Genomic DNA, 21,280 nt, shown 5'->3' on the forward strand with positions numbered 1-21,280 from the left:
TGCTCTGGCTGGGACACAGTGCTGAGTGACATGGCGAATGCAGGATCCTGTGTAATTTAGATCTTACAACCTTCCAGATTTCTTCATTCAGTACATTGTTTGCTGCTTCCTTACTAGAGAGAGATCACCTCTCTCTATCTCTCTGTCTCTCTCTCTGGCTCTCTCTCTCTCTGTCTCTCTCCTATCTCTGTTGTGGGCCATGAACTCTAGGCCTGGGCACTATCTCTGAGCTCTCAAGGCTAACACTCTCCTTGTTTGAGCCACAGCACCACTTTCAGTTTTCTGGTGGTTAATTGGAGGTAAGAGTCTGATGTACTTTCATGTCCAGGCTGGGTTTGATCTGTGATCCTCAGATCTCAGGCTCCCGAGTAGCTAGGATTCAGGTGTGAGCACAGGTTGCCCCGTCTACTTCCAGCAGTGTTATGGGTAGAGATAAGAGTATCACAGACATTCCTGCCCAACCTGGCTTGGAGGCGCCATCCTATATCTCTGCCTGTAAGACCTGAAGCTGAAATTACAAGAGGAAACCATAGAGAACATAACTGGAGATATAGCCTAGAATAGTACTTTCTGGAAAGTTCTGTAGTATTTCATTAAATAGGAGGAAAAATTGACAAAAGGGATTTCATAAATCAAATCTTTATTCAGAGCACAGGAAAGGCTGATGAGAATGAGAGAAGTGTGTGGGGCATTCACTTACAAAGAGTCCCAGTCCCAGGAGGTAGAAGGAAAGCCTTTCAGATACTCAACTCCAAAAATTAATTGTCCACAATTAAGTTGATTTCACAATGAGGAAAAATATTGATAAAATAATGTTGATTTATTTACACATTCATTTTTTTGGTTGGTGATAGGGCTTGATCTCTGGGCCTGGTTGCTGTTCTTGAGCTCTTCAGCTCAAGGCTACTCCTCTACCCCTTGAGTCACAGCACCACTTCTGGATTTCTAGCAGTCAATTGCAGATAAATGCCTAGGTTGGCTTTCCATTGTGATCCTCAAATTTGAAGCTCCTGAGTAGCTAGGATTACAGATGTGAGCCACTGGTCCCAGCCAAGACAATCTTTAAGAGATGTAAAAATGGCCATAAAGAAATCCATAGATAAATATTCAACCTTTTCACTACATAGGATATGAAAATCAATAAAACACTTTGATCCAGTATTATGTCAATTGGGAAGAAAATCTACAACAACAATTCTGGTGAGTTTGAGAAGAAACAGACATCCTCAGACTATTGTCTGTTGTCTGAGGATGTCACTTATTATAGCTATCCTGGAAACACGTTCATATCTGAGTGGGAAAGAGAAATTAGTAAAGAAAAAAAAGAATTGCCCTCAAACTTAAAACAAAATCTCTCATGTAAGTACACAACTGTTGTTCTGATAGTGTTGGGCTTTTATTTGGATTCTTGGAGGAGGAGGTGGAGGAGGAAGAAGTGGAGGAGGTAAAGAAGGATGAGAAGGAGGAGAAGAAGAAGTTTTGTGTTTGAGGAGGAATAATTAATATAGAAGAGGATAACTTACAGGGATACTGTGTAAACTTGGATTGTGATAAGTGCTTTCTATGTTCAATTGGAAATGCCCACGAAAGTTGTGCAACAGTAACCCAAATGGGAATATTAAGAAAAATTCACACTGAAAACAGAAGTTGTTCTTCTGATGGATAGCAAGTAAATTTCCTTGAAACATAGACGTCCAAACATCAACAGACAAAGCCATAGGGGCTTTGGTGGTAAGCGTGAATAAGTACGTCTTTTCTAGATGGAAGAGTCTATACATACATATACACTGAATTCTATAATGAAGGAAAAGTATCACTGATCTGATATTCAGCCAATTTGTCTTCCCACTTCCAATGGACTACTTTGTTCTGTGCTTCACAATCCATCAAGACAGGAGACCACTCTGCCTGGCAGTCTCTCCAGGGCCCCCATCACGTCCTGGTTCAGCATGGGAGTGACCACTGTGTACATCACCGAGGCCACCTTGCTTCTGTGGGCAGAGGAGGACACTGAAGAGCTGAGGTACACCCCAAGTCCTATCCCGTAGAACAAGGAGACCATGCAGAGTTGAGAGCCACAGGTGGAGAAGGCTTTGTGCTTGCTAGCCGTGTTGGGCAGCTTCATTAAAGAGGATAGGATCTGATGGTAAGAGAAGAAGATTCCTAAGGCAGGAAACACACAGAACAGCACAAAATCCAAGTACATCCAGATGACATTGATGAGGGTATCAGAGCTGGCCACTTGGAGAACCTGAGCTAGTTCACAGAAGAAATGGGGGATGGTGGTTCCCGGGGCGAAGGTTAATTTCCTCATCAGTAGAATATGATGTGGTGAGATGCAGAAAATGAGAAGCCAAGACACGAGGACAAGGAGGCCACAGAAGTGAGGGTTCATGATAACTGGGTAGTTCAGTGGGTGACAGATGGCCACAAAGCGATCATAAGCCATCACGGTCAATAGTAAATTATCCATTCCAACAAAAATCATGAAGAAATAGACTTGAGTGAGGCACTCTGGGTAGGAGATGTCTTTCCTCTGGGTCTGGATGTCCACCAGAATCTTGGGGACTGTGGTGGAGGTGAAGCAGATGTCTACAAAGGACAGGTTGTAGAGAAAGAAGTACATGGGGGTGTGGAGGTGGGGGTCAGAGGTGACTGCCAGGATGATGAGCAGATTTCCGAGTACGGTGATCAGGTACATGGACAGGAAGAGCCCAAAGAGGATGGGCTGGAGTTGAGGGTCGTCTGAGAGTCCCAGGAGGAGGAATGGTGATTCCCTTGTGTGGTTTTGTGCTGCCATAGCCCTGGCTGTTTTCCTTGGGGCAAGTAAGGAAAAGTTCAATCAATGCCCACTGCCAGCTCAGGTGGTCATGCCCTTCCCCTGCCAGATGCCTTTTTTGTTTCCTAATGGCTCCCCCGGGGTTGACGTGCACAGCCAAGTTTGCCTCCACTTACTTTCATATTGTAATATGTGTGTAAATATCCCTGTCTATTATTCATTTACTCAGAGATTTTGTGTTTTGCTAGTCCTGAGGCTTGAACTCAAGGCCTGGGCACTGTCCGTGGGCCTGTCAAAGTTAGAGCACTAGTACTTGAGCCACAGCACCACTTTGGATTTTTCTATATATGTGGTACTGAGGAATCAAACTCGGGTATTCTTACATGCTAGGCAAGCACTCTACCACTAGGCTTTGCTCTAGTCCCTGTTAAATGTATTTTTCTAAACCTTGCTTTTAAGTAGTGGCACTATGGGGCTATAATTCAATGATCAGTTTGTGAGTACAAGGCCATTTCATCCATGTCACTCCTTCCATGATCTCCCCGACCCCTCCCCGTTCAACCCCTCCCACAGTTCTCCCATTAGGAATGATTTTGCCCACCTTTCCTCTCTCCATTTCTCTGTCCACCTTTTCCACTGCCTTCACCTCTTAGGAAGCGCTTTCAACTCTCAGGCACAATTAATTCTTTTACCTATTTTCCTGGTGCAGGGAATGTTCACCATGTAATAGGATCGAGTTGTCCTCCTGTTGTGTGCAGTCCATGGAGCGAGCATCTATCTCAGGAATGGGAGCATTTGTGGGGAAGATCTCAGTACATGGAGTTCCTGGATGTGGATGGAATATAGCATGGCTGGTCAACATGGCTGTGGATGCCTCCCGACAGAGAATTCCTTCTATGTGATTTCTTCTAAAATATGAGAGAGGGTAAAAAAGAGACTACCAGCTACATAGAATTGAGGAGAAAGGAACACAATATCATTAAAATAACAGTGTGCTTAGTGCATTTAGTTCATGCCTATAATCCCAGCTACTCAGGAAGTGCAGAGTTAAGGTTTGGGGTTCTGAGTCATTCTGGGCAAGAAAAGTCTGTCAGATTCTTATCTATATTTTTAGCACTAAAAAGATGACAGTGGGTCTAGCAATGGCCGTGAGTAAGAAGTCTCAGAAACTCTGAGTTTAAATCTGAGGACTGGCACACACACACACACACACACTCACTCACACACACACACTCACACACACACACAATATACAACACATGTGTGAAATTTCATGCTCTGAAGCAGGAACATATTGTATGGAAATCAGCAGAATTAATGGATCATGCAATAATAAACTGAATGAATTTGATTCATATGCTCAATGCTCTATCTATCTATCTATCTATCTATCTATCTATCTATCTATCTATCTATCTACCTATCTATCTATCTCTATATATAAGGAATGTAAATGTATATGGGGACAAGCTTGAGGGACAGGGAAGGAATGGTGTGGTTCAATAATGCAGAATATATGTGAAGATGAAGATGAAAATCCACTAAACCTTGAAATCGGGGCTGGACTATGTGCCAAAAAAGAGTTACATAGGGGTTTATTTTGATCAAACCACAATATATGCCCGTGTGGAAATACCACAGCAAAACCCCTTTTTCCAGTTGGTATATATAGAAATCCATTCTGTGCACACAGAAGCCAGTGTACATGTGGAAAACTAAGGAAGGGAAGGTGGTCACAGCTGGCATTCTAGCTACTAAGAGGCTGCAATTGACATAGCAGGGTGTGAAGCCAGCTCAGGCAGGGAAATCCATGACATTCTCATTCCTGATTAATTACTAAAAAGCCACATGTGAGCTCTAGTTCACTTGGTATGGCTCAGAAGCTCAGGGACAGTGCCCAGGTGCACAGTTCAAGACCCATGACTGGCACATGTACATGCAGGCACACACACACAGACACAGACACAGAAACACACACCCACACACAGACACAGACACAGAAACACACGCACACACAGACACACACACGAAGGGGAATTGTTCCTTACTAATAATTCTTTTGTTGGCTAGATTTTGTTATGGACACTAATGGGAAACAAACCATACATTGTCAGTCAAACATGCCAGCAAAATATTGGAGAGGATAAGAAAAAAATTCCAGTCAAAGCTGGCACTGGTGTTTCATCTCTGTAATCATCATTGCTCAGGAGTCTTAGATCTGACAATGGCAGTTCAAAGCCAGCCTGGGCAGGAAAGTCTATGAGACCCTTATTTCCAAACAATGACAGAAAAAGCTGGAAGTGGAGATGCAGTTCCAATAGTGGAGTGCTAGCCTTGAGCAAAAGGAGCTGAGGGACAGTGCCATGGTTAGAGTTCAAGGCCCAGGTCTAGGCACACACACACACACACACACACACACACACACACACACACACACACGTCCCTGGCCTGGAACCCAAAAGACAATACCTGGTGCACATTGGAGCTTTAGCGGGTGATAAATACATAATTGGATGTAGCAAAGCTGACAGATGACGCTGATTATTGGGAAAGAGTGAAGAAAAGCGAGAGAGCTTTCAGAAAGGAACTTCATGAAGAATGCGCTCTAGGTTGCAGAAAGTGAGAGAAAGAAGGGAAATCAGAGTTCACAAAGCCTGAACTCCAAGTGCCTTAGAGATCTGGGACCTCATCTGCAGGTGACGAGCTCCCTTCTGGCCCTTCCCAGCCTCACTATTCCAGAGGATTGCCTGCTACTCACCCCATTTTCTTTTTCTCTTGTTTTCCCTCACTGATCATTAATTTACATTTCCCATCTTTACCAGGATAACATGGTTCTGTATTTTGGTTATCACTGAAGATTTCTTATTTCCCCAACTCCTCCTTAGAAGTTTGTTGGCTGGTGTTTTGACCGAGACTGGATTCAGGGAAGGGAGTCAGAAGCTTGTGCAGTTTCTTGCAACTCAATCGATGTATCTACTAAGATCTCTTCAGGAAATGAATTGCCTTTCAAGAAATAATTGTCTTTATGAAATGAAATGTCTTTCCTGTCTCCAAACCATTTTGTTCCCATGACTTAAAGTGAAGATGACATCATGGATAAACAGATTTAGGTTAATTTCTTGCATTATTGTAGACTGTAAAAGGGTGAGAGGAATTAATTTATTCCAAGGGGAACACAGTTTCCTTTGTTTTGATAAAAAGAATAACAATGAATTCTCAAAGGACCTATTAATTTCTATAGGAACGAAATCTCTGGAGCCATGCTGATTTGGCATCTGCCTTGGAGAATCTTTGGACATGTAATAGATCACTTGATCTCTAGAGGGAAAAACAATTTCTTGATTTTTTTCACTGTTCAAAGTTTATTTGGTGTTTTCCTATGACATTTGGATAGTTTTTGCACTGTTCATCTGTAGCTTTTTTCATAACATGCAATGCACACTATTGATATATAATACATAAAATATCCTTTAAATCAATGATGCATGTGACATGCGAAAATGGATTTATACAACCCATCCCAGGAAGTGTGATTGGGAAAAGAATTTGGAACTAGGTGTTTTGGTGATTTACAAAGAACACAGTAACATATCTGGTTTGAAGGGTAATTAGGGACTATGCACCATTCATTGGCAGTGGTGTCTCAGAGAGGGTAAAATTGTTTACACTTACCAGTTTTTACAGTTACACAGGACCCATCCACCATCAGAATACAGCTGCATGTTTTCCTGAACCAGTCCTAGTCCTAATTTCAGGAAATGGATACTTTTTCCAGGTCTTTTTATAATGCTACTGCTTTAGTCACAGATCAGTATGGGACAACATGCATAATCCCCGACTAAAATTCTCTTATAGCCTCGACAGTGAAGTGGTACATAGAAGACTTCAAAACTGTAGCTCCTTTGGGATTCCCCAAAGCATATCTGCACTTTTTTTCAAGTGAGCCTCTTCCTCGGGAGTCAGAGTGACCTTCACCACATCTGAAATTCCATTCTGTCCCAGAATGCAAAGAACACTAAGGAAGACATCTTCCTTTATTCCATAGAGACCCTTAATCATGGTGGAAATTGGATGAACTCTTCGAAGAGTCTTCATAATACTTTCTGCTAAATCTGCCACAGACAGTCCAATGGCCCAGGACGTATAGCCTTTCAGTTTGATCACCTCATAGGCACTGTCAACAACTTGTTTATGAACCTCTTTCCACTGTTCCTTGTCTGCACCAGTGCCTAAATCAAGATTCAGATTCTTGAAGGAGACACCAGCAACATTCACTCCACTCCACACTGGCAAACTAGAGTCTCCATGAGAACCCATCCATGACAGCTTAAAGGGTGAATTCCCAGCCTCTCTCCCATCAGGTAATGGAACCAGACTGACTCCAGATTGCAGCCACTTCCAATGACACAGTTTTTGGGGAAGCCACTTATCTTCCAAGCCACCTAGGTCAGAATATCCACTGGATTGGAAACAGTAAGCAACTTGCAGTTTGGGCTGTCCGTCACTACATTAGGAATGATGAATTTAAAGATGTTTGCATTGCGCTGGACCAAATTAAGACGGCTTTCATCCTCTTGCTGACGGGCCCCAGCTGTGACAATAACCAGGCTGGAATTTGCATTCACAGAGTAGTCTTTGCCAGAGACAATTTTTGGTGTTTTGCGGAAAAGGCTGCTGAGCTGGAGGTCCATCATTTCTCCCTTCAGTTTGTCTTCCATGACATCAACACGAGCAAGCTCGTCTGCCAACTCCTGATGGGACAGGCCATGCCAACAGCACCAACCCCAACAACTGTAATCTTGCTCTGGGGGACATGATCCTCTTTAAGAAGATTCACAATCAGCTGATCCTTGAGACCTTCCATTCTGTACTTGGAAGGACTGGAACTCCAGGGTGCATGATGGGCGGGAGTCGGAGGTGCACGGCGGGCAGATCTGGACTCAGCAAGAGCCGCTCCATCCAATTTCTTGATTTTCATTCATTATTTAATAGTGTCTTATACTTGGAAGTTATAGATAAAAATCCCATGTTTTGTTTGGTCAGCAGCACACTGAGACACCCAGCACCCTATAAAATTATATTTGGTACCTCATATATGTTACTCTTAGTATCCATTCAGAATATCACAAGAATAGCTCAGTGCCCTGTTCAGTGGATTTAATCAATGTATGATCATTTAATTATTTTTTAATGAATGCATCCTCCCTGGTTAACTGGACATTTGTATTTTCTGATCCTCATTTCTCTCATATCAGCCACTAATTCCTTACCTTCTGTTACTGCTCTCCTTGGCCCGATTGCTGGATTTCGATGAAGTCAGCTTAGAAAACACCCACCAGGCATGGTGGCTGACTCTTGTCATCCTAGTTACTCAGGAGGCTGAGAGACTGAATTCAGTCCCAGTGCAGTAAAAGAGGAAGAGGAAGAGGAAGAAGCAGCAGCAGAAGTAGCAGCAGAAGCAGAAGTACAAGAGGAGCAGGAGGAGGAGAAGGAAAAAGGAGGTGGAGAAGGAAGAAGAAGTTTTTTGTTTTAGGAGGAAGATTTAATATAGAAGGGGATAACTTAAGGGGATACTGTGGAACCTCGGACTGTGATAAGTGCTTTCTATGCACAATTAGAAATGGCCAGAAGAATTTGTATAACACCTCGCCAAATGGGAATATTAAGGAAAATTCACACTGAAAACAGAAGTTGTTCTTCTGAAGTATAGCAAGTAAATTTCTTTCAAAGACAGATGTCCACATATAGACAGACAAAGCCATAGGGGCTTTGCACAGTATTCTTGAATTCATATATATTTTCTAGATGGATATATATATATATATATATATATATATATATACCCTATAATGAAGGAAAAGAATCAATGATGCTGATATTCAGCCAATTAGTCTTACCTCTTGCAGTGGACTACTTTGTTCTGTGGTTCACAATCCATCAAGACAGGAGACCACTCTGCCTGGCAGTCTCCCCAGAGCCCCCATCACGTCCTGGTTCCTCAGGCTGTAGATGAAGGGGTTCAGCATGGGAGTGACCACTGTGTACATCACCGAGGCCACCTTGCTTCTGTGGGCGGAGGAGGACACCGCAGAGCTGAGGTAAACCCCAAGTCCTGTCCCATAGAACAAGGAGACCACGCAGAGGTGAGAGCCACAGGTGGAGAAGGCTTTATGCTTGCTAGCTGTGTTGGGCAGCTTCATTAAAGATGAGAGGATCTGATGGTAAGAGAAGAAGATTTCTAAGGCAGGAAACACACAGAACAGCACAAAATCCAAGTACATCCAGATGTCATTGATGAGGGTGTCAGAGCTGGCCACTTGGAGAACCTGAGGTAGTTCACAGAAGAAATGGGGGATGGTGGTTCCCGGGGGGAAGGTTAATTTCCTCATCAGTAGAACATGGAATAGTGAGATGCAGAAAATGAGAAGCCAGGACACCAGAACCAGGAGGCCACAGAAGTGAGGTTTCATGATAACTGGGTAGTTCAGTGGGTGACAGATGGCCACAAAGCAGTCATAAGCCATCGCAGTCAATAGGAAATTATCCATTCCACCAAAAATCATGAAGAAATACACCTGAGTGAGGCACTCTGGGTAGGAGATGTCTTTCCTCTGGGTCTGGATGTTCACCAGCATCTTGGGGATGGTAGTAGTAGAAAAACAGATGTCCACAAAAGACAGGTTGGAGAGGAAGAAGTACATGGGCGTGTGGAGGTGGGGGTCAGAGATGACAGCCAGGATGATGAGCAGATTTCCGAGCACAGTGATCAGGTACATGGACAGGAAGAGCTCAAAGAGGATGGGCTGGAGTTGAGGGTCATCTGAGAGGCCCAGCAGGAGGATGGTGATTCCCCTGTGTGGTTTTGTGCTGTCATAGCCCTGGCTGTTTTCCTTGGGGCAAATAAGGAAAAGTTCAGTCAATGCCCACTGCCAGCTCAGGTGGTCATGCCCTTCCCATGCCAGATGCCTTTTTTGTTTCCTAGGTTGACCTGCACAGCCAAGATTGGCTCCACTCACTTTCATATTGTAATATGTGGGTAAATATCCCTGTCTTGTATTCACTGACTGTGAAATTTTGTGTTTTGCTAGTCCTGAGGCTTGAACTCAAGGCCTGGGCACTGTCCTTGGCTTTGTCAACGTTAGAGTACTATTAAGTGAGCCACAGAAGCACTTCCAGTTTTTTCTATGTGTGTGGTACTGAGAATTCAACCTCGGGTGTTCGTGCATGCTAGGCAAGCACTCTATCAGTAGGCCGTGCTGCAGTCCCTATGAAATGTATTTTTCTAAACCTTATTCTTACCTACTTGTACAATGGGGCTGCAATTCAATGATCAGGTTTTGAGTAAAAGACCATTTCATCCATGTCACCACAACTCCCCCCACTCCAACCCCTCCCTCAGTTCACTCAGTTCCAGCTTCACATTTGTACACTGAATATTAGGAATGATTTTGCCCACCTTTCTTCTCTCCATTTCTCTGTCCACCTTTTCCACTGCCTTCACCATTCAGGAAGCGCTTTCAACTCTCAGGTACAATTAACTCTTTTACCTATTTTCCTGGTGGCGGGAATGTTCACCATACAATAGGATCGAGTTGTCCTCCCGTTGTGTGCAGGCCATGGAGCGAGCATCTATCACAGGAAGGGGAGCATTTGTGGGGAAGATCTCAGTGCATGGAGTTCCCGGATGTCATTCAGCCTCATTGCCTGGAGTCCAGGCCGTGTGGGCTGAGCTGTTCTCAACACAACACATCTGTCACCTGTGTGGATGGAATATACCATGGCTGGTCAACATGGCTGTGGATGCCTCCCGACAGAGAATTCCTTCTAGGTTATTTATTCCAAAATATGAGAGAGGGTAAAAAAGAGACTACCAGCTGCACAGAAATGAGGACAAAGGAACACAACATTATTAAAATAACCTACACTATGCTTAGCACATTTAATTCATGCCTGTAATCCTAGCTACTCAGGAAATGGAGAGCTAAGGCTTGGGGTTGTAAGTCAGTCTGGGTAAGAAAAGTCTGTCAGAGTCTTATCTCCTTTTTGTAGCACTAAAAGGATGACAGTGGATCTCATAGTAGCCTTGAGTAAGTAGTCTCACACACACACACCATCCATCACTTGCATGGGATTTCATGCTCTGGAGCAGGAACATATTGTGTGGAAATCAGCAGAATTAATGGATCATGCAATAGTAAACTGGATGAAGATGATTTATATGCTGAAGGCTCTGAAAGAGCAGTTTGTGTGGAATATTTACAAAGAAATCTTAGGGTTTGAACACTAGTGTTTGTCTTCTCCAGAACAATTACAAGTGTCTACATCTTTTATGCTCATGCAATGGAAGCTGTGTAAATCAGAATGACAGCATTCGGGAGGAAAATCTTCTTGGAAATAGAAATCATTTGTGCTGGGGGGAGGAAAGATGGAGTAGGAAAGGAAGGCACAGGCATTTTAGGCTGAGACAACGAATGAAATCAGCCCCGCTGTCCTTGGATGAAAGGAGAACAAAAACAGACATACAATGGAATAGTATTCAGCCGTTAAGAACAATGGATTCCATCCTGTGGAGGAAAATGACTGGAAGCTAAATAATCCAGGTTCAGAAAGACAAATGGTACATGTGTTCTCTTCTCCACAGTTTTGTGTTTTTGTATCTATTTGTCTGCCTACTCAGCTAGCTATCTTCTTACCCACCTTCCAACCCACTGTATGTCTATTATTTATGTATGTGTCTGTCTATCATGTATGTACCAGGCTACTGTGATATCTCAGTTTCTGTGTATGTGTGTACTGTTACCTATGTATGTATGCCTGTGTATATCTCTCTGTGTAATATCTATCTACCTTTGTCTGTCTCTTGGTTAGTTATATATCTATCTGTGTGTTTTTGTATTACCTTCTGATATATCTATGTAATTGCCCATCTATTATCTGTGTATCTATCTGTCTGTCTGTTGGTCCATTACCTACTGAACTGTGTCTTTGTTAGTTTTTATCTTTGTTTTTTTTCTTTTTCATTTATCTTTAATGCTATCTTCTCTTACAAAGTTTTATGAATTACAATGAAATCTTAAATTTTATGTCCAAGTCAATGGACAAACTGACAGTTAACTGTGAAATATGTGTAGTTTTCAGTTGTCGTTTCCTACCTAGACACTTAATATTTATACAGTGAGATGTAAAAATAAATAGGGAAGAGGGGATAAGAAGATGAGGGGCAGGGGTGAGGCAAAGGTAATTGGGACCAAAACATGAGAAAGGGCATCACTGTGTGTGAAGTAATGCACCTTCTATCTGTTGAATATAATGTAACCCTTCTGTTAATTAGAATGAAATATCAAAAAAGATAATAAATAGTAGGCTTATCTCAATCTTGTTTACCCATTAAAGAAATCTAATCTTTTCAGGATTCTATACAGGGAGACAAGTGCTACTCTATTGGAAACATTAAAGGTAAGGAAAACGTCACTCTTAGAATTATAATTTTTCTTAGCATCTAATTTCTATTATGTATGATCAATCTACATGTTATCTATCTATCTGTAAATATATCAGGAATGTAGTTGTTTGTGGAGACAAGCCAGAGAGAGAGGGAAGTAATGGTGGGATTAACATGGAATATGTGTGAAGATGAAGATAAAAGCCACTAAACTCTGTTGAAATCAGAAGAAGGGGCTATGGGCCAAAGAAAGAGCTACAGCGGGGTTTAGTGTGATCAAAACACAATATATGCCTTTGTGGAAATACCACAGCAAAACCCCCTTTTCCAGTTGGAATACATAGAAAACCATTCTGTGTACACTGAAGCCAGTGTGCATGTGCAAACCTAAGTGAGGGAAGTTGGGTGCTGGTGGTTCAAGCTGGCATTCTAGCTACTAGGAGGCTGCAATTGAAGGATCAGGGTGTGAAGCCAGCTCAGACAGGGAAATCCATGAGATTATCATTCCTGATTAATTACCAAAAAGCCACAAGTGAGCTGTAGTTCACTTGGTATGGTTCAGGGACAGTGCAAAGACCCACAGTTCAAGCCCCATGGCTGGCAATGCACATGCAAGCACACATACACACACACAACACACACACACATACAACACACACACAGACACGCATAAAGGGGAATTCTTCTTTATCAATAATTCCATTGTTGGCTAGATTTTGTTATGGACACTAATGGGAAAGGAAAGTCCATGAGACCCTTATTTCCAAATAATGACAGAAAAAGCTGGAAGTGGAGCTGTAGCTCAAGTAGTAGAGTGCTAGCCTTGAGTAAAAGGAGATTAGGACAGTGCCAAGTTCAAGGCTCAGGCCTAGAGAACAAAGAAGTCCAGTGGCATGGAACCCAATAGATAATACATGGTGCACATGGATCTTTAAGCAGGTGATTAATAAATACATAATTGGATAAAGCAAAGCTGACAGATAACGCTGATTCTTGCAGAAGAGCAAGAGACTTCCCAGAAAGGAACTTCATGAGAAAGATGCTGTAGGCTGGAGAAAGAAGGGCAATCAGAGTTTCCAAAGCGTGAGCTCCATGAGGATGATAAGTTACCTGGAGATCTGGGACCTCACCTGCAGACGTGAGCCCACTTCTGGTCCTTTTTCTCTTGTTTCTCCTCACTGGACATAAATTTACATTTTGCCTGTGTTTATCAGGTTACCGTGGCTCTGTCTTCTTTTCTTTTACCACTAAAGATTTCTTATTCCCCAACTCCTTCTTAGATCTTTTTCAGCTAGGGTTTTCACGGAGACTGGATTCAGAGAAGGGCATCAGAAGCTTGTGCAGTTTCTTGCAAGTCAATCGATGAATCTATTAAGACCTCATCAAATGATTTGTATTTCATGAAATAATTGTCTTCATGGAATAAAATATCTTTCTAGTCTCCAAACCATTTTGTTCCCATGAGTTAAAGTGAAGATGACATCATAGATAAACAGATTTAGGTTAATTTCTTGCAATATTGTAGCTGTTACCGGGAGAGAGGAATTAATTTATTCCAAGGGGAACATAGTCCTTTTTGTTTTTTTCCCTTTTGTTTTGATTAAAGAAAATAAGAAGGAATCCTTAAAGGAACTATTAATTTAAATAGGGACTAAATCTCTGGAGACAGGGCTCTTCACTGTCTTGAAGAATATTTGGACATGTAATAGATAACTTGATTTCTACAGGGAAAAACAATTTCTTGGTTTTTATTTATTATTTTAAAAGTATCTCATGTTTTAAAGTTATAGAAATCACATGTTTAATATGGACACTGCGAAACTGAGCATACTACCAAATGTTTCCATCTATAAAATTATATTTGTTACCTCATTTATGTTACCCTTAGTATCCATTCAGAATATCACAAGAATAGTTCAGTGCCCCGTTCAGTGGATTTCATAAATGTATGATCATTTAATTATTATTATTTAATGAATGTATCCTCCCTGGCTAACTGGACATTTGTATTTTCTGATCCTCATTTCTCCCATATCAGCCCCAAGTTCCTTTCCTTCTGTTATCATCCCTCTCAGCCCAATTGAGGGATTTCTTTTTTTTATATTTTTATTGTAATTAATACAAGGGTTACATGATATTTGCCAGATAGAAGGTGCATTAATTCACATATATTGATACCCTTTCACATGTCTTGGTACCCATTACCCTCCCCCACACCGCCCCGTCTTGGTTTTCCCCCCTTCCCTATCAAATTTCAAATAACCCAATACAAATAAATTCAATATATCAGATAACAAAGTGAGATACTGTAACAATATGAGATAACCAAGGGACAGCAAAGGAGATGAGAGATAACATAGTACATTAAGGACAACAATCATTCATTATATGGCTTTTGTTTCAATATCCTGGAGGTCCTTTCAAATAGCTTCATACTATATGGCCTTATGTATCAAGTTTTTGCTCTATCGCAGATCCCTGCCAGGAGAACCCAAGGTTTCTACTGATTATGACAAATGAGGGAAAGCACTGAGCCTAAGTTCCTTTGAGTCTGGCTTACTTCACTTAATATGATTTTTTCTAAGACTGTCCATTTCCTAACGAATGGGGAGATGTCATTTTTTCTGACAGCAGCATAGAATTCCATTGTGTACAAATACCATTCATCAACTGAGGGCATCTAGGTTGGTTCCATATCTTTGCTGTGGTGAATAATGCTGCAATGAACATTGTTGTGCTAGTGGATTTAGTATGCCCTAGATTCTGGATGGTTGGGTAAATGTCAAGTCGTAGAATTGCTGGGTCATAGGGGAGTTCTATGTTTAGCCTTTTGAGGCACTGCCATACTGCTTTCCATACTGGTTGAATGAGTTAGCACTCCCAACAACAGTGTAGTAGTGATCCCTCCTGGCCACATCCCCTCCAGCATGTGTTATTATTCGTTTTCCTGATCCTGGCCATTCTAACTAGAGTGAGTTGGAATCGTAGAGTTGTTTCGATTTGCATTCCTTTTATGACCAGAGATGTTGAGCATTTCTTCATGTGTCTATAGGCCATTTTTGTTTCTTCTTCAGAGAAGATTCTCTTTAAGTTTTTTGCCCATTTTTTAATGGGATGGTTGTTACTATGGAGATTGGTTTTGGAGGGATTCAATTTTTTGAGTTGTTGATATATTTTAGATATGAGGCCTTTGTCCGTTGTTTGGTTGGTGAAGATCTTCTCCCACTCTGTAGGCTTCCTAATTAATTTACTATCTATGTCCTTTGCCATAAAAAAGCTCCGCAGTTTAATGCAGTCCCACTTATCTAGCCTTTGTCTGATTTGTTGTGATTCTTGGTCCTTATTAAGAAAGTTTCGACCTGTGCCAATGAGGCCTAGTGTATCTCCTATTGCTTCTTGTAAAGTTTTCAGTGTGTTAGCTTTTACCTCCAGGTCTTTGATCCATTTGGAGTTAATTCTAGTGCAGGGTGACAAAGAAGGATCCAGCTTTAGTTTTCTTCAGGTGCTTAACCAGTTCTGCCAGCACAAATTGTTGAAGAGGCAGTCTTTCTTCCATTGTATTTTTTTGGCTCCCTTGTCAAAGATTAGGTGGCCATAGGTCTGTGGTTTAATATCTGGGTCCTCAGTTCTATTCCATTGGTCTTCAGGCCTGTTTTTGTGCTAACCAGCCTGTTTTGATAATTATAGTTCTGTAATAGAGTCTAAAGTTTGGAATTGAAATTCCTCCAGCGCTGTTCTTTCTGCTAAGAAGTGTTTTTGCTATACGGGGGTCTTTTATTATTCCATATGAAATTTTGGATTGCCTCTTCTATTTCTTTAGAGAATGCCATTGGGATATTGATGGGTATGGTGTTGAATTTGTAGATAGCCCTTGACAAGATTGTCATTTTCACAATGTTGATTCTTCCAATCCAGGAGCATGGGAGGTTTTTCCATTTCCTTAGTTCTGCTTTAATTTTCTTTTTTAGGGTTTTAAAGTTTTCATCAAAAGCAGACCAGAAGATCAGTGGAACAGAATAGAAGTTGCCTATAGGCAACTTGTATTTGACAAAGGAGCCAAAGATGTACAATGGAACAAACACAGTCTATTCAATTATTGGTGCTGGCAAAACTGGGCAGCCATATGCAGAAAACTGAAAATTGACACTAGCCTTTCGCCACGCACAAGCATTAACTCAAAGTGGATCAAAGACCTCAACGTCAGACCGGAAACCGTGAAATTGCTACAAGATAATATAGGAGAGACACTGTAACTCATAGGCACAGGCAACCGATTCCTGAACAGAATCCCAGGGGGACAACAGATCGGAGAGAGACTCGATAAATGGGACTACCTAAAAGTAAAAAGTTTCTGAACAGATAAAAACATAGTTGCAAAAGTAGGGAGACAGCCATCCAACTGGGAAAAGTTATTCACCAACAACACATCTGACAAATGCTTAATATCCAGTATCTACAGGGAACTCAAGAAACTAATCCCCCCCAAAACCCAATAAACCATTCACTAAATGGGCAAGGGAACTAAAGAGAGACCTATCAGAAGAAGAGATTAAAATGGCAGAAAAACATATGAGAAAATGTTCATCATCTATGGTCATAAAGGAAATGCAAATAAAAACAACCCTAAGATACCACCTTACCCCAACAAGAATGGCCAAGATTTCGAACTCAGACAATGACAGTTGCTGGCGGGGTTGTGGAGAAAAAGGAAACCTACTGCACTGCTGGTGGGATTGTAAACTAGTTCAGCCACTCGGGAAAGCAGTGTGGAGGTTCCTTAAAGAACTGAAAATAGACCTTCCCTATGATCCCGCCATACCACTTCTGGGCATCTATCCTGAACAGCATGACCCAAGATATTATAAAGACACCTGCTCAGCTATGTTCATCTCTGCACCATTCACAATAGCCAGGCGATGAAAACAACCCAGATGCCCTACTGCAGATTAATGGATACAGAAAATGTGGTATATATACACAATGGAATTCTACATAGCCAACAGACAAGATAAAATAATGGCATTCACAGGGAAGTGGATGAATCTAGAGCGAATCATGCTGAGTGAGACAAGTCAAGACCTAAGGAACAAAAGGTGCATGGTATCCTTAATATGCGGTTATTAAATCCAAAGTGTACAAGAAAGAGGACTCAATAACTGCATACCCAAAGCAATGGACATGGTAATGGAAATACCATTACACAACTATATAGACAAAAAAACCTATGACTCTATAATTAATATTTTATTTCATAAACTGTTATGTTCCTATGACATACAAACCGTTAGCCTAATTTGGATTAAGTTCTAAAGACTAAGTCCCAGAGAATGTAATTTGAGATTTCCTCCTTGAACATTGTTTGTTAAAATTGTCATTTAAAATATGATGTAAACATAAGCCATATAATTTATCATTGTTGTTCAAAAGGTACTATGTTATCTCTCATCACTTCTACTGTTCCTTGGTTATCTCATATTGTTACATTATCTCACTTTGCTATCTGATATATTGGATATATTTGTATTTGGTTATTTGAAATTGGATAGGGAACGGGGGAAAACAAGATGAGGGGTGGGGGAGGGGGGAAGGGAAATGGGGACCATGACGTGTGAAAGGGTTTCAATGTGTGGGAATTAAGGCACCATTTATCTGGCAAATATCATGCAACCCTTCTATTAATCACAATATATATATATTTATTAAAAAAAGGTCTTTTACATTCTTAGTTAAGCTAATTCCTAGTTACTTTATTTACTTTGAGGTTATTGTGAAAGGAGTTGCTTTCCTGATTATTTTTTTATTGTAATTAGTAAAAGGGTTACATGATATTTGCCAGATAGAAGGTGCATTAATTCACATACATTGATACCCTTTCATATGTCTTGGTACCCGTTTCCCCCCCCCCCACACCCCCCACCAATCTTAGTTTTCCCCCCTTCCCTATTAAATTTCAAAAGTCCAAATACAAATAAATTCAATATATCAGATAACAAAGTGAGATACTATACCAATATGAGATAACCAAGGGACAGCAAAGGAGATGAGAGACAACATACTACATTAAGGACAACAATCATTCATTATATGGCTTTTGTTTCACAATCCAGGAGGTCCTTTCAATTAGCTTCACGTTATATGTCCTTATGTATCAAGATTTTGCTCTATTGCAGATCTCTGCTAGTAGAGCCCAAGGTTTTTACTGATTATGAAAAATGAGGGAAACCATTGAGCCTAAGTTCCTTTGAGTCTGGCTTACTTCACTTAATATGATTTTTTCTAAGTCTTTCCATTTACTAACAAATGGGGCAATGTCATTCTTTCTGACAGCAGCATAGAATTCCATTGTGTACAAATACCACAACTTGTTGATCCACTCATCAACTGACGGGCATTTGGTTCGTTCCATATCTTTGCTATGGTGAATAGTGCTGCAATGAACATTGTTGTACTAGTGGGTTTAGTATGTCCTTGTTTCTGGATGGTTGGGTAAATGCCAAGTAGTGGAATTGCTGGGTCATAGGGGAGTTCTATGTTTAGCCTTTTGAGGCACTGCCACACTGCTTTCCATAGTGGTTGAACGAGTTTGCACTCCCACCAACAGTGTAGAAAAAATCATATTAAGTGAAGTAAGCCAGACTCAAGGGAACTTAGGCTCAATGGTTTCCCTCATTCGTCATAATCAGTAGAAACCTTGGGCTCTACTAGCAGAGATTTGCAATAGAGCAAAATCTTGATACATAAGGACATATAACGTGAAGCTAATTAAAAGGACCTCCAGGATAGTGAAACAAAAGCCATATAATGAATGATTGTTGTCCTTAATGTACTATGTTGTCTCCCATCTCCTTTGCTGTCCCTTGGTTATCTCATATTGGTATAGTATCTCACTTTGTTATCTGATGTATTGAATTTATTTGTATTTGGATATTTGAAATTTGATAGGGAAGGGGGGAAAACCAAGATGGGGGCGGGTCTGTGGGGGGGAGGGAAACGGTTACCAAGACATGTGAAAGGGTATCAATGTATGTGAATTAATGCACCTTCTATCTGGCAAATATCATGTAACCCTTTTACTAATTACAATTAAAAAATCTCTTTATGTAACAAAAAAAAAGACAGGATGGAGAGGAAGAAGTACATGGGGGTGTGGAGGTGGGAGTCAGAGGTGACTGCCAGGATGATGAGCAGATTTCCGAGCACGGTGATCAGGTACATGGACAGGAAGATCCCAAAGAGGATGGGCTGGAGTTGAGGGTCGTCTGAGAGGCCCAAGAGGAGGAATCGTGATTCCCCTATGTGGTTTTGTGCGGTCATAGCCCTGGCTGTTCTCCTTGGGGCAAGAAAGCAAAAGTTCAATCAATATCCACTGGTAGCTCAGGTGGTCATGCCCACCCAGGGATGCCTTTTTCTTTCTCTGATTGTTTCGCACGGGAGTGCTGTGCAAAGCCAATCACTTTAACATTATAGTATTTGGGTAAATATCCTTTTTTTAATATTCCCTGAGTTTTTGATGTCTTTATTTCCTGGTGGTATTCCTGAGGCTTTTAACTCAGGGCCTGGCTGCTGCCCATAAGTTTTTTTTGCTTAAGGCATTTTGCTAATTCAGATCCACTTCCAGCTCCTTGGTGGCTCATGGAAGATAAGAATCTCACAGTCTTCTCTTGACCGGGGTGGCTTTGAACCATGGTCTTCAGTTTTCAGTCTCTTGAGTAGCTTGGATGACATGTGTATCACCAGTGTTTTCTTTGATTTCCCTTTTGAAATTTAAAGATATTGATTTTGTTACAACCTTGTAGAATATTGGAAAGTTATTTCATGTGCCCCTTTTGATAACCTCCATATTTTTTAATCCTATCAACTGTGTAATAGTGATGTATTATTTATTTACAATGGCAACAATCTTTATTTTCTGATACGACACTTGTCATGGAAGTATTTTTTTATATAAATACAGTTCTTGTAGAAGCCACTTTTAGATTTCAAATCATCCCTATCTATCTGTCAGTTGTTTGCCTATATAGCTATCTCCTAAGTGACATAAAGGACATTGATTTATTCGGCTGTATTAATTAGTAGCCCTCAGAAAGTTATTCTTTTAATATTAAATATACTTTTAACTTGTCCTTAAGTAGCTGTACCAAGGGGTTTCAATTAACCCTATCAGTTTGTGAGCACAATGCCTGTTCATCAAAGTCACTCCTTCCTTGCTCTCCCTATCTCTCCCAGCTCTCCCCATCCCAAAGTTTATCTGGTTCTAGCTTCTTACTTGTTCATTGAACATTAGTAGTATTTTTCCCCACCCTTCCTCCCCCCCCATCCATCCTCCCTCCCCTTCCCCAGGACCTCATCTCTCAGAAAGGTCTTTCAACAATTATTTTAGCACTTGTGTATGTAGCGGGAATATTCAAAACCTAATAGGCCTGAATAGGGAAATGCAATGGTGTCCTCATGGAACAGTCTTGTGGGGTTTATAGAACATGGAGCAAGCGTCTGTCTCCTAAATCTGAAGATTTGCTGGGAATATCCTAACAAGTGGGGGTCCTTGCTGTCATCAGCCATATCGTCTTAAACCCAGGCAGTGTTGATGGACATAACAATATTCATGACACAACATGGTTAGTCTGTTACCTGTGTGGCTCGAATGCAATATGTAGTCTGGCTGGCTGTGGATGGCTCCTCCCAGACAATGCTTTCCAAATGACCTCTTTCAAGATGAGGGAGTGAGAAAAAAAAGCATATGAGCAACATAGAAAAGAGGAGAAAGCAGTATTATGCCAATAAAACAACCCACAATGAGCTTAGTGCCTGTGGTCTGTATGCCTAGCTACTCAGGAGGCTGAGAGCTGAGGTTTGAAGTTCCAAAACGTCCTGGACTAGAAAAGCCTGTGTGATTCTTACCTCCAGTTTGAAGCACCACCCTAAAACAGACTGAAGTGGAGGAGCTGTGGCCTTAGTGTTAGAGCCGTAGCCTTGAGTAACAAAGCTCCGAGACAGTATCCAGGCCCTGAGCTCAAGCTTCAGGACTGGTGCATATGAGCATTCGTGAACATGTACACACA

The 21,280-nt window shown here is 41.3% G+C and overlaps 1 protein-coding gene and 1 pseudogene across 1 annotated transcript; both read right to left on the bottom strand.

Annotated features, from left to right (window-relative positions):
* Positions 1 to 6,664: 6,664 nt before the first annotated feature.
* On the bottom strand, positions 6,665 to 7,658 carry LOC150068120 (L-lactate dehydrogenase A chain pseudogene; annotated as a pseudogene).
* Positions 7,659 to 8,706: 1,048 nt separating this feature from the next.
* LOC150068121 (olfactory receptor 7D4-like) lies at positions 8,707 to 19,535 on the bottom strand. The gene is made up of 2 exons (XM_090342383.1): positions 19,422 to 19,535; positions 8,707 to 9,567 (listed from the first exon to the last, which is right to left on the bottom strand). The coding sequence occupies exons 1-2, from the start codon at positions 19,533 to 19,535 to the stop codon at positions 8,707 to 8,709; spliced, it is 975 nt and encodes a 324-aa protein (XP_090198509.1).
* Positions 19,536 to 21,280: the final 1,745 nt, after the last annotated feature.

This window comes from Megascapheus bottae, chromosome 1, assembly GCF_031878675.1.
Source record: "Megascapheus bottae isolate mThoBot1 chromosome 1, mThoBot2.hap1, whole genome shotgun sequence".
NCBI classification, from domain to species: Eukaryota; Metazoa; Chordata; class Mammalia; order Rodentia; family Geomyidae; genus Megascapheus; species Megascapheus bottae.